Genomic DNA, 16,887 nt, shown 5'->3' with positions numbered 1-16,887 from the left:
TGACCGTTAGTCAAGATAGCTGGTCACCCAACCAGCTGTGCTTATCACTCTGATACGTTAATGCCCCGTATTTCCTTCCAGCATTATCTGAACACTTCAGGACATTCTAGTTCTGTGTGATACCTGATAAGAATATTGATTCAGGTAGTAACGTGGTTTAAGTGACTATGGACTATATTTTTCCTCACTTCAGAAAAATTTGCCCAGCATTGGTGTGCCCTTCTGTCTAACACAAGCAGCGTGTTTGCTGCCTGCCATTCTGTTGTAGACCCTTCTGTGTACATCAAGGTAAGGCAACTGGTATAAATGAGACTGATCTGCCATGAAGGTAGTCTGGCCTAGGGGAGTGAAATAGGTTACAGTAATGCTTGTTTGCAAAGTTCACTGATAATGATTAAAAAAATAATAAAATAAGAATTTATGCAAGATACAATGGGCCTTTTTGGCTGCAGCCCTGAAAATATTAAGTGACTGCCACCACTGACAGTTCTGTTGCATGACCCAGAAGCAAAATAGGAAAAAATGGGTTTACTGTTCTTGAAAACTGTACACTCTTTGAAAACCAAACCAGTGTTTCTGTGTTTGAACTGAGAGTTTTTTCAGCCTCACCAGCCTCTGACTTGATTTGAGATTCACATCTAGGGGAAGAATATATACTATATTTACATTGTTTATATCCTGTTTATTATCTACTCGTATTTAGAATGCAAGAAGCCATTCATAAGTACTCTTGGTGTACAGCTCTGTAATGCTGTTGAGGAAGTTGGCTGAGCTAGAGAGTTGCCACATTTATGTGAACAATAAAGAAATTTCTGCAAAAACGCAGAAAATTCATGTAGGGAGTGTGTGTGATACAACTTACTGAAAGAATACCTGAGCCTGAAATTTTGCCTAAAATTGAATATGTCTTCAGTTACCTTTAAGAACATGGCTTATGCTTTACCTCTCCCAAGTTTCCCTCAAAAAGTGTCTGCTTGAGAATTCATGTTAACTATAAGTAAAATAGGAATTTGCAATTTTCAATTAAGGAAAAGTAATAACCAGTTTCTTATGTGTATGTCTGTTACTCTTGCTGATCTCATCAGATTTTAAACCAGAATTCATGGAAGCATTTTCCAAGACATCAGTAATGGCAGGATAAGTCACCATATATGCATTATGATCCTACTGCTCTTGAGTGACTGGTTGTACCTGGGTTCTTCTGTCCAGCCACCCAATTAAAGGAACTTGACCTTTAAGTCCCCTTTATACTTACTTAACTAGTTCTTTAAATGTAATTACATATGATTCCCTATTAAATCATTTTCTGTTATGCACCTGTCAGTCAATTGGTTGTATCTTATCTACACACTAGATAGCTGCACAAGTGCTAGTTATCGCTGTGCAATGTTTTCAGATGACATATTTTGACATGTCCTAGATTGTACAACCTCACGGGAGGCTGGTACAGACATTTCTTCGTGCTTTAATGGGCTGTAGGTATCCTTATCATTCTTATTATTCATCTATTCATGAGTGTTAGACATAACATTATTGCAGTTACATGATTGTAATTGATTTCCTATTTCTCAGGTTTGCATATTTCATTAACATACATTTTCTCTTAGAGATATTACAAATTAAGTTTCATTGGTAATAATACTTTTTCAAAAATATATTGGTTAACTACTTTTTGAATTGCTGTATATTTCCCTGCTTCTTTTGTGACCTGGGCATAACACCCATATCCTTTTCTGTCCCCTAGAAATGTATGTATGACACCTGTAATGCTGAGAAGAGTGAAGTTGCACTGTGTAGTGTGCTCTCTACTTACTCCAGAGACTGTGCTGCAGCAGGCATGTCCCTGAAGGGCTGGCGGCAGGGCATCTGCGGTATGCATCCTAAAATAACTTGAGTAGGGATATGGAGGAACAGTTCCAGGAGAGTCCAGTCTGTAGCAGTCAGTATTTTTTCTGTTTAGTCACCAAGTCAGTGGGTCTTTGACAAATAGAATAAGTATATATTCTATAAAAAAACTTCTGCCTGCCAAAATCAGTTCATGTCCACTTCATGCTCTTATGATGTATGTTCCTTGTGTAAAATATTATGTGAATTCAGTACTCAGAGAAGCAAAAGACTGTAAAGTGTATTAATCAAATCACAACAAGGAGTTGCAATTAGGTTAGTTTTGAACACACGGGCCTCTCCATGTGTAATTCTGATACCTTTTTTGTAGTTCATCTCAGTCCTTTTGTCTTAGACATTGCCCATACAAATGGTACCGCTCTCATTAACTGCATTTTTTCCAAGTTACAGTAAAATAGTAATAGTTTTTAATAAATATATATTGGTAATATCTGAGAATGTGGAAGTGTTTAAAGGCATGTTCAGCTCAGGACTATCTAAGAAATGAATAAAAGTTTCTTGGACATACACGTTGTCACTAAATGCTGGGTTCGAAGTCCACATATGTATATATTTTTCTTTGGCTCTGACAGAATTTATTATGAGGTGGTATCTGAGCTGAGAATAAAACTCACAAGTCCCAGCTTTTGAATTTTACTTCAACATTTCCATTTTTCCATTGACGATCAGATAGTTCAAGTGAGATTTGCCTATATCAACATGAAAATAGAGGTACAGGTTTCTTGACTAATAACACATCTGAAAAGGAAACACAGCAACAATTATTTTTATGCAGCTTTGATGCAGCTATGATCTATTTAATTGCCTGACTTAGAGACTAGCTGGGATATTTAATAGAGACAAACAATGTAACTGGTATGGTGCTTTGTTGAAGGCATTTAAGATTGCAATAAGAACAATTTATCAAACCCGTGCTGAAATAATTCAAAAGGAACACTGTGTAGTCCACAGCAAATTATCCTAGAATCATGCAGATTTATGTACTAGACACAGTTTCTGTTTATCAAAAGCTTTGTAACCAACATAGAATTACTGACATTTTTTACACCAAAGCAAAACTGGTTTGCAGCATGGGTTAGACTGAAACCTGTGGACTCATGGCACAGTAGGTAATATTGACTCAAACAGCGCAGTAACCTTGGGAAAAAGATGTTAATGGATTAAGCAGCACAATCATTTTAGGCCTTATCTAAGAAGAAATAATCTTTTGGGAACATGCCTGTGATAAGATTGAAGGTTGCATTATTCATGAGTGAAAGAACAAATGGGCCGGAACAGTCGCTCTCAGTGGTCTGTCCTGTTGCAGGGGTCGGAAGGTTCTTCCAGCTCCTGCAGCTGTCTCCACCTGTGCTGGGCTGCAGGCAGCATCCAAGGCAGGTTATATCCTAAGGGGATGTCTACACTGCAGTCAGTAGAGTGTATGAAATAAGTAAACCCTACTAGCTAACCATTGGCAGTGCATATGACACAATCTTTAGTGGATGCATGACCCATTACTTGAGTTGCTGGTTACTGGTTACCCAGAAGACCACTTGGGTGAGTAACCTCTGCTAAGTCATGGCACTGTTTTTCTAGCACTCCTTGTGCAAGCTAGCTTGAAGCTGTCTTTGGTATGTTCATGCTGTCTGCACTCACATTTCCAGTTGTGACGTGTGGAATCTAAGGTTACAAATCTGTGACCATGAGTCACATGAATAATGTGATCAAATAACCTTTTCCTTACCAGATAACGCTTTACCAAAATTGATCTTTTTCCTCTATGAAAAATTAAAGGGAGAAATAAACACATTATGTTATTGCATTAAGAACTAACAATAGAGATACCCATTCAGGCAAATCTGATGTAAATTCATGTTCAACATCTTTACTAATATCTTTCTTATTTGGCCTATTTTGATTTACCAGTTACTGCGTCTTCATAGTGTACCTATAAAGTAGGAGAACATGACCTGCCCAAGTTATACACGAGATATTGTGTCTGTTCCAGCTAAGACCAGGGAAACTAGCTGGTTTTTGTTGATGGAGGTGGTGCTTTTGAATATGTACACAAACCTAGCACACTAACTAATCTAAGAAAGTGTACTGTGGTCATGGACTGGAAAACCATACAGGGCTTTGTTTAAGCAGGGAATCTATTGCCAATATGGTAATGATATTGCTGCAAAGTTGATTAACACAATTGCCTCTGAACAACTCACCTATACCTTGTAGTGCATCTGTGTGTATCTGGAAAACATCTGAGGGGTTAAATCTGTGGTTGTGAATTAGAAAGACGTCCAAGATGACTAGATTCCCCATTCTGATTGAATTTCAGAGGAATCTGGATGCCAGGCTTTCTTGAAAACCACAGCCTTAATGCAGGTGATATTTCCTGACAAATTTTGATGTCATTCCTATGGATTACTACTGCAGATTTTACTGCAGAGTTTAAAGCTGTTATTTATTGTTAGTCTGTGAAAATTAACCAGCTTTTCACCGTCTTACAGGGTCGGCTGATCTCTGTAGATTTTGGTATTAACTGGTTGGTCCACACAGAGGTCTTAGAAACTGTTGTTTCTCATTTCCTCAGAGGATGACAACAAGAGTTGCCCTCAAGATATCTATGAGAATTCAAACACATTTTCTTTAGTAGCATCAAAGGATTAGCAGAGTTTCTTGGCACTGCCCATTTAACATCAAAATTTACCCCTTACAAAATATGCTAATTTCTTAAATTATTACCAACCAAAGAAATCATTAGTAAAGAACAGAAAATTAATTTTTAATTACAAGGACAAAGTAGAATTCATTGGTTTAATTTTTTGGCATAGGACAGAAGTATAAATTGTATAAATTACAAAAATATACTGATTCCCTTATTCAGTCAAGATATACTCTGCTGAGTGTTTCAGTATTCAGTGTCACGTAGTTTAGCCTATGTGAGCAGACTTCCCTCAGACCACTGGGAGACAAGGTCTTCTAGTTTGAAAAAAGCACATTTATGGCTACCAACATGCAGAAAGCTGCATTAACAGCATGAGTGATGATTGCACAGAGAAGGCCATACATCCATTTTATTTTTCTTGCAAAGATCCCTCTGAGGAGTGTCCTGAGACTATGGTTTATAACTATAGCGTGAAGTACTGTAACCAGTCTTGCCACTCGCTGGATGAACCTGATCCGCTGTGTAAAGTTCAGATCGCTCCTATGGAGGGCTGTGGTTGCCCTGAAGGAACCTACCTCAATGACGAGGAGGAATGTGTAACTCCAGATGACTGTCCCTGCTACTACAAAGGCAAGATTGTTCAGCCTGGCAACTCCTTCCAAGAGGACAAACTGATGTGGTAAGCTACTCTGATGATGCAAAGGCTGCATACCTAGGAGACGTCAGGTCTCACTGGGGAAGTCCCTGCTCTAATCCCTGAATGGTGTCATTTTACCGTAAGGAATAATGACAAATTTCTCCTAGATTCTACCAAAGCAAATATTCCCCTGGCAGGAAGTGCAGCCACAGCAAAAGTTAAGATCCTATATTCCTGCTAGCAAACAAGAGCCTGAAAACATCTTAATGTTAAGATGTAGTAGAGTAATGTTTGCAACCTATATCTATACAAAGTTTATTGTTGTGTAAAAAATATCCTTACATGGTGGGAGCAAGTTTTCTAGAAAATAGGGGTTTTGGGGGACTTTCTGGCTTTGAAATGAAAAAGCAAAGTAAAAAACAGTGTCCAACACACCATCCTGCAGACTATTCAAAAAAATTTAAATGATCCAGGAAAAAAATGTAAAATCTCAGTTTTTAAACTGATTCTTTTTAAAAAGAGAGAGAAAGAAATTTTTGTGAAAAATACTAAAAATGACATAATTATTTTGCATCTGCAATGAAAAAAAATTGTCATTTTTCTCATTTTCAACCAGTTCAGGGCAGCAATGCAAACAAATACCAGGGGAAGGCGGCAGCAATGCAAACAAATACCAGGGGAAGGCTGTTTCATTCAAACAATTTATTTGTATCTTTAGATGTCTACATAGTCTCTCTCTGTCTTCCAACTCCCATATTTTTTCCTGAGGATTCTAGACTATTTTGTAAACACAGATTCACTTAGTAATTTAAAAGGTCTCTTATGAGAGAAAGTATTAGTATCATTTCACAGAGTGGAAAATAGATGCTTAGGAAAACTTGATTTAGGGAAAACACATAGGAAACCAGTGGCAGATGAAGGAAGAGTATTTAAGAGATGGATGTCTTAATCTTCCTTCTGGGGATGGTAATTCATGTCTTTGAACCTGATAGCTGTACCAAATATTCATTTTGATAGGAATTTGTTATTTGTGTGACCAGTGAAGAATTACAGTACCTTTCTCTCTAGTGAGAGATAAATGTACAAAGAACTGATGTGTTTCATTTTATGTAATCTCTTTAGCAAATGCATTCGAGGAAGATTAGACTGCATTGGAGAAACTGTCCTGGTAAAAGGTGAGATTTTGTTAAATAATAGCATTATGGTGTCAGCTAGTATTTATAATGTTTTTCTGTGTTCTCTCTCACTTTCTGTAATGTTTTAGTATCCTGCACATTTTTGCCTTCTCCCTCAAATGTTCTGGATGTTGATAACAGTTGTCTTTGTAAAAATGTCACCAGACTTGCTGAATTCTTTAAAAGATGAAGATATTTCCCAAAGTTTAGAAGTTATCTGCCTCCTTCTCTCCACGTTGTTGATGGACAGAAATGAAAGCTAATAGAAACTGCATGAGAGACACACGCTGCCCTAAAAATGCTGTGCGCTGCTTTACAATTGCTGATGGCATCCTTATTGTTTTCACTAAATTACCTTCCTAAAATGTTTTCTTCCTCCTATAGATTGCCCAGCTCCTATGTATTACTTCAACTGCAGCTCTGCGGGTCCTAATGCAATTGGATCAGAGTGTCAGAAAAGTTGTAAGACTCAGGACATGCACTGTGTAAGGACTTCAACTCCTAGCAGGAGCATGGGACAACATGATTGTGCATGTATGATTGTCCTTAACAAACGCTGACAGTAACGTGTTATGCTGTTGACAGACCAGCTATACGGGTAACACAGCCGCTATCGCTACCCATGTAGCTGTGATACTTGTAGTTTCATTGTCGCTAACTTACAGTTATGGGTTTTTAAAAAAAATCCAAAAGTTTGGTACCCAGAGCTAGCACCTCTGCTAGTTCCCTGTACTTTCTGTGTATTAACGAGTTGCCTTGTTTTGTATTTTTATATATGCAGTATGTCACAGAATGTGTTTCTGGCTGCATGTGTCCCGATGGGCTGGTATTAGATGGCAGTGGAGGATGTATTCCTAAAGATCAATGCCCGTGTGTCCATGGAGGACACTTTTATAAACCTGGGGACACCATCAAAGTGGACTGCAACACATGGTATGTTATTCTATGGAGCCTTGTTTTATAACAAGAACTGTTAAAATTGTCAGTGCATAGTGAGCAAATGGGACATTTTGAAGCCTTCCTCTTCATTGTTAGAGCCATCAGGCTTCTAGTAAAAATAAAAGGGGAAACATTTCCTCTCTGCAACATGCTGCACGAGCCTCCACTTGGGGAGAATGAGTACCAAGATCTTCTGTCAAATCATTTCCATCCTGTTCTGCAAACTGCCTCCATACCAGTTTTGGAAGTACCAGCCTCATCCAGGTTGGTCTGTGGCTGGTTGTTCTACAAGTGGGTATTGAATCCGTGTCTGTTGGGCACAGCTGAACCCCAGAAAAGGATTGATTTTAGAGGAGGGAGGAATCGCAATGATCTTCCAGTGACTTCCAGTGCTTCTGGGTGTGTAGCTGTCACATAAGATAAATGAATGCTCTAGTTTCTCCCATTGCTGGTATAACTCTGCCATAGACTTCACTGTTGTTACTGATCATGGTGGCAAAAATGCTTTGAATCCTTACCCGTTATTTAATCAGGATGAGACTGTATAGCCCTGCCAAGACGATGCACCACAGAGGCCATTAAGAGGCTTTATTACAGTGAGGGCTTTGGTTTTTTATAAGAACAGGAGACACATGGCAAAAAATTGAAGTCTCTTTGTCAAGGGTATAACAGCTAAAATTTTCTGTCTGTGGCCCCCTTGAACTGGAGGTAAAATTTGTCAAGGTGTGGTGGGTTGATCTTGGCTGGATGCCAGGTGCCACCAAGCCGCTCTATCACTCCCCTCCTCAGCAGGATGAAGGGAGAGAAAATAAGATGGAAAAAACATGTGAGTCAAGATAAAGGCAGTTTAATAAAGCAAAAACAAAGGCCGGATGTGGAGTAAATGAAAACAAAAGATTTATTCTCTACTTCCCATCAACAGGCAATGTACAACCAATTCCCAAGAAGCAGGGCTTCAGTACATGTAACAGTTGCTCTGGAAGACAAGCATCATAATAACAAATGCCTTCCTCCTCCTTTCTTTTAGCTTTTATTGCTGAGCTGATGTCATATGGTATGGAATATCCCTTTGGTCAGTTCGGGTCAGTTGTCCTGGCTGTGTCCTCTCCCAAGATCTTGCCCACTCCCAGCCTACTGGTGAGGGGGGAATGTTGGAGAGACAGCCTTGATGCTGTGCGAGCACTGCTCAGCGCTGTTCCAAAACACCGGTGTGTCATCAACACCTTTCTAGCTACCAGTACAGTACTAAGTGAGCTGCTATGGGGAAAATTAACTCCATCTCAGCCAGACCCAATACACAAGGGAAGACAGGGATATTATTGATTAACTCCATCTCAGCCAGACGCAATACACAAGGGAAGACAGGGATATTATTTGTTCACACCACTGTTGTCAGGAACAGGACTGACCACATGGTACCTCGCAGATTAATATTCAGAAATGGCTGAAATATTCATTTCTTCACCTTAAATTTACCTCCTAAATCCCCACTGTCTGCTGCCAGACTTAATGATTTTAAAGATATTTGAAGGTAAAAACAGAATAAAAATAGACAAAGTCCAAACGTGTCTTGGTAGTAAACATGAACTTTCTGATTAGTGAGCCATCTCACGGCATGGTCTCAGAACTGTTGAGAAGGTAAGCCCGGAAAAGTGAGAGATGATTGTTTTCTTTGAAGTACTGCAAAAGACAAACCTTTGAATTACTCTGCTCCTGTTTGGTGTTAAGGAAAAACCATGTTTCATCCAAAGATTGTGATTCTTTGCATTTTGCCTCCCAGCACCTGTAACAAAAGGCGGTGGAACTGCACAGACAATCCCTGCAAGGGAACCTGCACTGTGTATGGAAACGGGCATTACATGAGCTTTGATGGTGAGAAGTTTGATTTCCTGGGAGACTGTGACTACATCCTAGCTCAGGTATCAATTTTTTTCACTTTCCTATCTATATACTTTTCACAGCTTACACTGTAGGGCTCAGACTGAGTGGGCTACCCCATGCAAAATAGTCAACACTGATGAGCAGAGTCTACTCCCCTTCTCTTGTACCTAGAGCAGATAACAGTGAGATTTTCCATATAAAAGCAATGCAATTAACCCTCAGAAGTGACACGAGGGTACAGTGTGATCCTAAATTATTAAGTCCTGGGCTGGACAGCCCTTTCCTGACATAATTAGACCATCTGCAAGGGAAAGGAATTGGTGTGGTGTTGAACAGCTAAGTGTGTCTCTCAGCCACCCAAGACTGACAGTATTTTTGTTGTGACGGAAGCATGTAGAGGTTAATGTGTGAGCCTAGTGTATAATAGTTGCATGTAATGAGACAGTACTCCATGAGACATTTTGTCTTCCCCAAATTACGGTTGTATTTGCTAATTTTAAGAAAAAATATTTTTACATTTTTGGCTGTGCAGGACTGATGCTATGAAAAGCTCATTTTTCCCTTAGGTTTTCTCTTTTAAATTCCTGGTCAAATATGAACCTGCCACCAAGTTGGTTGCCACAAGATTATTCCAAAATGCCCAGAGTTTTGGTGAATAAAAAAGTGACAAAATAACAGAAGTCAGATTGGTGTGTCATTCATTTAGAGCTCCTGAAAATGTATAAGGCTGGTCTAGTTGTCTGAAAAGATCTAATACAACATTATCTATTTTTCTAAGGATTTTTGCCCCAATAACATGGATGCTGGCACCTTCCGAATTGTAATTCAGAACAACGCCTGTGGGAAGTCACTCTCCATCTGCTCCCTGAAGATCACACTGATTTTTGCGGTTTGTCTAAAATTGGTTATAACTGAGGAGCTGTAATTTTTATTTTGTAGCAGTTAGTGTAGTATCCATTTATATTCCAACTCAGTTGCTGATAGAGAGTACCTATGGAAGTCAAACAGACAGAAAGCAGAGGCAGGCAAGCTGGGAAAGGTTTAGGCATTTGGTGTTAACAAGACTGAGCACTTCTGCAGGTGAGGGGAAAGATGCAGGGAGTCAACAGCACCCTATGTGTGTGCATGTGTGTGTGTGTGTATTTGCATCTGTGGCATTAGAGGTATACAAGTGATTGTAAAGTTTTTAGAGGAGCATGTTTCTCTACCATGGTTTAAGCACAGGGCAGATGTAACTTCAGAGGGAAGAGTTTCTTACCTCCAGCTCAGGCTTAGCATCTCCCCAAAGTATACACAAAAGAGATTTCTCCCATAGTGGGGTGGTGAGGGGATGGTGAAACAAAGCAGTGTGACAAGGGGTATTCTAGCATGTTGAATTACCCATGCACTCAAGAGCTGCTGTGCCAGCAAAACAGATTTTGTCTAGAATGAGGGCAATTTCTGTGGCTGTGAGGTAAGACTTGTCATGCAAGGGCAGACGTTTCCCACTGAACTCCGTGGGTCTTGTCTGTGGCTTACACATCTGGCAATAGACCAAGATGTAGTGTAAAAACTACAGAAAAATAAGATGGAAGACAAAAGGCAGAATACCAGTGCTGTTACAGTAAGTTTTCTATTCAATTTCCTTCCATACAATGTACCTGTTCCTTGCAGAGCAGCGAAATCAGGCTGTTGGAAGGAAGAATTCAGGAGATAGCCACTAATCCAGGAGCTGAGAAGAATTACAAAGTGGATCTTAGAGGAGGTTATATTGTGATTGAAACAAATCAAGGGATGAATTTCATGTGGGACCAGAAGACTACTGTTGTCGTTCACGTGGCACCATCTTTCCAGGTAAGTATGACAGGGACTGAGAGTTATGATCTCAAACTCAAAGTTATGTACCCAGAACTGGAGCCTCAGTTTGAAAAGCAGGGCTTGGAAAAGTGTTGGGTTCAGTGGATGAGAAGAAGCAAGCAGCCCATGTCTTGTGTTTTATTTCATTGTTCAGTCAGTATGAAACACTCTGCTGGAAGTAAAGCCAGATGCTTTGCAGTATTGGAGGGTTAACAGAGTGAATTGCCACTTAAGTCCAGCTTTTTCTAATCCCTATTTTGATGGCTGTTAAGAAATTTGCATCTATTTTGCCTTGGCCTGTTCTATAGTTTATTTCTGTCAAATAGTCGGCTGCACTCAAAATAACCAAATCGTTTTTTGCCTACGCAAATCACTCAGGGAAAAGTCTGTGGCCTTTGTGGGGACTTTGATGGCCGCTCAAAGAATGACTTCACAACCAGAGGGCAGTCTGTGGAGATGAGCATCCAGGAGTTTGGAAACAGCTGGAAAATAACAAGCACCTGCTCAAGCATAAACATGACAGACCTGTGTGCTGACCAGCCTTTCAAGTCTGTCCTGGGACAGAAGCACTGCAGCATCATTAAGAGTAACATCTTTGAAGCCTGTCACAGTAAGGTAATCTTGTTCTCTCATCCTGAGCAGTTTCACACTAGGTATTTGTCGCTATTATGCAGCACATTTGCACACAAATTTTTACTATCAAAGGTTATTACACAACATCCTCCTGTACAAGGGCTACCTCCTTTAAAACCTCAGTTTACAGCTATGCCAGTTGAATCCTGTTGCACAGTATTCAGGAAACAGCAGTGCTTGTTTTGAGCAACGGAAGACAAAGAGGGTAACAGTTTGCTACCAGAAGTAAAAAGTTAAGTATCAATTTGTAAAATCTAGAGATAAGTTAGCGTAGGACTGTTTGTATGGGGATCCTTGGGAAAAAATATTCAAATTACCTAGAGTGATTAATTATTTGGTTTATTTTAGACACAAGTTGAATTAATCTAAACAGAAACAAGGCTAATAATTCTTAATGAGAATATCTATACAATGCTTCAGTGCAGTTTAATAAGCCATTTTAAAAGGAAACTTGACTTAATTTCCTTGGTTAGTTCATGTGGGCACAGGTTAAACTATGAGATAACTGAAGTTCAATGGAAATAGGATTCCCTTTTATACTCATTTAATCACTATCTCTCAGTTAGAGAGTGCACACACTATATAGTTGTGCTAGCCCAAAACAAGGTAGTTCAGTCCTGCAGAAATTACACTGGAAAGACATTTTCAGCGTAAATGCCAGTATTACACACATGAGAATGAGAAGATTTAGAGTCCAATTCTACAGGGCAGGTAGAAAATAGAAAACTGCCTGTTGTAAAATATCATAGTGCCATCAAGATAATCCCAGTCTGTCACAGACTCAGCCTGGTTCTGACAAAGAAACTGCCAGTGGATGGCAGAAATTCAGAGCCCTTTCTTCCATTAAAACAGTGCAGCAGGTATATCTGTGGTAACAGATCTGTTGCTATTTTGACAGGTGAACCCAATACCATATTATGAATCTTGTATTTCTGACTTCTGTGGCTGTGACAGTGTGGGAGACTGTGAGTGCTTTTGCACCTCGGTTGCTGCTTATTCAAGAAGCTGTAGCAGAGCTGGTGTTTGTATCGACTGGAGAACGCCTGCCATTTGCCGTAAGTATTGCACTGAAAATGCACTCAGAAAAGCAGTGTTCCATGTGCTCGGGCACATGGGCGATAAAGAAGATGTCCTGGATGTCCAGAGCAGAATACGGACATCACTGTGCATGCGTGACTTAACAAGCTCTTGCTTACAACATTTAGAAAATAACTCCTGTCTGATGACTGAGACTTGGAGGTTTTCTATTCTTCTGTTCCAGCTGTGTTCTGTGATTATTACAATCCGCCGGACAAACATGAGTGGTTCTATAAACCCTGTGGAGCCCCTTGTCTAATGACATGCAGGAACCCACAAGGGAAATGTGGGAACTTGCTGTACAGTTTAGAAGGTAATTCTTGCTTGACTTTGATGCCGTTTATGAGAGTTGAAGCCATTAGTCTGGTTTTAAGTGTCTTAAGAATCAAGGTTGATGAAAAGCTATCCCATTTACTCCAGAAACTCATTGACCATGCCTCACCCAGGCTAATTCCCTGTATGACGGTGCCATTCATAGCATAATTTGCCTGTTGCCTTTAAATACGGGGAGACGTAAAAGGTCATTCAGTCTCAATTTGCAAAGAATAATAATCTGTTGACAAACAGAGTTAATCAAAACTTTTGGAAGAGAGGGAAAAAGAGGAAGTGGAAAAATAATTTGTAGTATAAAGAACATTCATACTGGGATCACGTTCATTTTGGGATCAAATCCGGATCTGATAGAGGTATTTATGTGCTTTCCCTGGATCTATGTAAAGCAGACTAAGAATGCTTTGTTTGACTTTCCAGGCTGTTACCCCGAGTGTAGCCCTGACAAGCCATATTTTGATGAGGAGAGCAGGGAGTGCGTCTCTCTCCTTAACTGCACTTCATGGTAAGTCAGCTGATGATGAGAGAGGTAGAATAGGGCTGTAAAGGACAATGTGGCAATGTTTGGTTTATGTTCATGGGCAGTGGCAATTGTCATTAAATCCTCCAGGGATAAGCTTTTATGTAAAAGCAGATACTGTTGCAGACATTGTTATTCCCCATACTGATTCAAGCCAATAAAACAAGTCTTCTCCTTTACTCTTTATCTTCAGTGATCCTGAAGAGAAACTATGTGCTGAAGACTCCAAAGGTAACTTTTCACCACCCTCACCATTCATTACGTGATGATAGGACTGAAACAACCCAACATCACATGTTACCGCAGGCATATTGGTAATAGGACTCCAGCTAGCTAGTTCAATAGGTGAATGCACAGCAGTACAGATATACTTTGATAAGCAAAATTCAACCTTTGACCTGAAGAACTGTCTAAAGGATAATCATAGGGAGGAAGGAGAGAGGTGTGAAATGTGGGATTCATCTCACCCAGGTAAATACCTGTTCTCCACATTTATGCTTCCTTGGTAGTCAGTGAACACAGACAGAAAGTAGTCTGAAGAAGGCCATTCATGGTACTTGTTTTAATGAGTATTTTTAGAACAGGGCAAATCTTGTAGAGATTTGTTGAGGTGCTATTTCCTCTAATTTCCACTAATTTCATAATAAGCCTAGACAGCTAGCTTATGAGAGGCAGGTTCATGTGCCTAAGGGACACACTTGCTTAAGGTATGGTATCAGTTTATTCCCATATCTAGGAGAAGCCGCATCCCAAAATGCAGGGTGACCCAGTAGACAACACATCTTCAGTTTTGCTGATTTTGTTACAGCAATAGATATATTCCCTTGGGTTCCTGAATGTGCATTCACCAAAACCTGGAGAGGTTCTCATATATTTAAATGAAATTGTTTGTCACTGCATGTTCCTCATTAGTGCATGGAAATGGCTGTGCAACACCTTTTGAGCCAGTGTTTTATCGCTCAGCAAGGCAGTAATCCCAGTCATATTCCCTGCCAAGAAGGAACGCACCTGTGCTCCATGCTGGGTGAGGACAGTGCCAGTTCTGATGCTTTCACCAGCCAGTAATTACCCTATGCAAGCTGACTCCACGAAATGCCAGCAACAACAAAAATCTAACCCCTTCTAAATAAATGAGGTAAAGTCCCAGTGCAACTTCTCAAGCAGAAACTGAGGAAGTGTTTCAGTCAGGTAATTAATGTTTGATGATACGATCTACAGAAGGGTAAATCCAGAGTTTGGTTTTCTTTTACTCTGTATTTATATTACAAGTGTCCCCTGTTACCGTGGAATTTGCTCTTTTGGTACCTCAGATTGCCTTTGCTGCTACAACGGAAAGACCTACACCTTAAATGAAACTGTATACAGCCAAGTATATGGGACTGAGTGCGGTGATGCTGTCTGTGGCCCTAACGGAGAGATCATTAAAACAGTCATCCCTTGCAGAACACCACCCACATCAGCACAAGGTAATAAACTTATAGATGATTTGGTGGTGATTTTATGAAAGTCCGTAATGGTAATAAGATTATTCCATCTTGGAAAAAGTCTCCTACTGCATGTCTAGGATAAGCACAGAATTTAAGGCAGTTGCAGGTTCAGGAATGGGCGCTCAGAGCTTGTGGATCTCATGGTGGGGACAAAAAGTGTAATTTTTATAGATTCTTACTGTCAATGGGGTAAAGAGAGAATAGAGGGATTCGGCCATTTTTCAGTACAGCTTTTGCAATAACCTTGGGCATCCCACAGTTGACACTCTGGTGTTGCTAGTCTCAATATTTCATACTTTTAAACCTTATTTTTCTCCTTCTCATCACCTATATCACACTATGGTTCTCATTGTACTTATTATAAGTAAGTATATAATACTTAAGTATTATATATAAGTAAGTATATAATACTGTATTTTCTGCATTGGAATAAGTCAGTCTCAAATGGATCACTGGAGCAAGAAAATAAAGCTGCCTGATGGTTTATTCCCTTCCCAAAGAGAAATTGCAGGAGGAAGGGGATGTGAATGAACAGAAAATAGGAAGGAAAAAGAAATAAAGAAAAGGTGGAATTTTGCCACATGATTATATATAGCAAAGAAAAATAAATGTCTAAAAAAATGTGTGTTATCCTGATAGCAAATTGTACAGGGGGGACAAGGAAAATTAAAAGCTAGCTTTTGTACTCAAGTGAGTGGAAAAGCTAAAGACTTGATGGTAAGCCTGTGTGTTTGGTATTTGTTAAATGTGTTAACAAGAGGAATAAGAAGTATAATGGCGTAATAGCTAGGAAAGGAAGGACTATTGTAAGCAGAATGTAGGTGGCATAGTAAAGTGTCTAAATGATCTGGCTGTATTTAAACCAACAGATTCTTCACAACAAGGCATTAAAAGGCAAAATGAAGTGCCACTGAAAATCACGTCTCCAAAATCAGGTGAAGTCCCTCAGGATTAGAAACGTCAAAGAAACCTTAAATTGGAATTAATAAGCAACAGTAGAAGGGCAGTTTATTGTATACTATACATAAAAAATAACTACGAGGGAGAGTGTGTGTATATTATTCTGATAGCTTACAGTGCAATAGAGAGAGTGTATATAAACACAGAGAGGATGGGTTTAGTGTGTACCTGTACAGAATGTGGTGGAGCTATAAAATTATTATTTTTTCCTTTTTTTTTTTTTTGTGATCGGAGAGAAAGTAATAGATGCCATAGGGCTTGGAAGTAGAGTAGCAGAGGATTTGAATATTAATAATCTCATTTCCTGCAGAACCACATATGCAGCCTGTAACATCTGCAACTCCATCGTCAAGGGTAGCCACTCCCTGCTTCTGCAGTAACAATGGACAATTGCTACAAAAGGGTGAGAAATCAAACACATTTTTTTCTGCACCATTGATGTGGGAAGATGTACTGATAGGTAAATGTGCTTCAGCAAGTGCTCATTCTGCCTGCTGCAGTTACACATTACCACACGTTGTTACATCTTTGAACTGTAACACCTTCAGAACTACAACTCTTTCATATCCTATAACAGCATCCTGCTTCGGATATCCCTGGTGTAAGGAAGCTCACACCAGATGCTACCTTCAGTGGACTCCAACACAAACCCTGAATTGCAAACTGCTGAACATGGGCTTGTAATCCACAGTCATATTCTAAAAACTGGAGGGAAGACTCTTCTTCATCTCTTAGTAGCTCCTGAACCACCTGTCTCCTGGTCTTTGTGAAGACCAGATTGCGCTCAGTGATGTATTCAGTATTCTCTCCTCTTGTACTCATTTTCAATTCCTGCTAATGTACTTAAGAGCAGAATTTCAGAG

General features: G+C 39.6%; 1 protein-coding gene across 1 annotated transcript in view; it reads left to right on the top strand.

The window, feature by feature from the left end:
* Nucleotides 1–16,887, top strand: part of LOC104625452 (mucin-5B) — a 46,261-nt gene that overhangs the window by 16,011 nt on the left and 13,363 nt on the right. Inside the window, exons 14-29 of the mRNA XM_010293077.1 lie at nt 194–288; nt 1,745–1,871; nt 4,976–5,228; nt 6,309–6,361; nt 6,746–6,846; nt 7,143–7,294; nt 9,081–9,219; nt 9,960–10,070; nt 10,835–11,014; nt 11,396–11,632; nt 12,549–12,705; nt 12,912–13,040; nt 13,478–13,562; nt 13,771–13,808; nt 14,888–15,043; nt 16,335–16,427. Coding sequence (XP_010291379.1) covers nt 194–288; nt 1,745–1,871; nt 4,976–5,228; nt 6,309–6,361; nt 6,746–6,846; nt 7,143–7,294; nt 9,081–9,219; nt 9,960–10,070; nt 10,835–11,014; nt 11,396–11,632; nt 12,549–12,705; nt 12,912–13,040; nt 13,478–13,562; nt 13,771–13,808; nt 14,888–15,043; nt 16,335–16,427 — 2,106 coding nt within the window. The remainder of the gene's footprint in view (nt 1–193; nt 289–1,744; nt 1,872–4,975; nt 5,229–6,308; nt 6,362–6,745; nt 6,847–7,142; nt 7,295–9,080; nt 9,220–9,959; nt 10,071–10,834; nt 11,015–11,395; nt 11,633–12,548; nt 12,706–12,911; nt 13,041–13,477; nt 13,563–13,770; nt 13,809–14,887; nt 15,044–16,334; nt 16,428–16,887) is intronic.

This window comes from Phaethon lepturus, unplaced genomic scaffold (assembly GCF_000687285.1).
Source record: "Phaethon lepturus isolate BGI_N335 unplaced genomic scaffold, ASM68728v1 scaffold13838, whole genome shotgun sequence".
NCBI lineage: Eukaryota > Metazoa > Chordata > Aves > Phaethontiformes > Phaethontidae > Phaethon > Phaethon lepturus.
The sequence above is the reverse complement of the archived record's forward strand: the minus strand, read 5'-3'. Positions and strand labels throughout refer to the sequence as shown.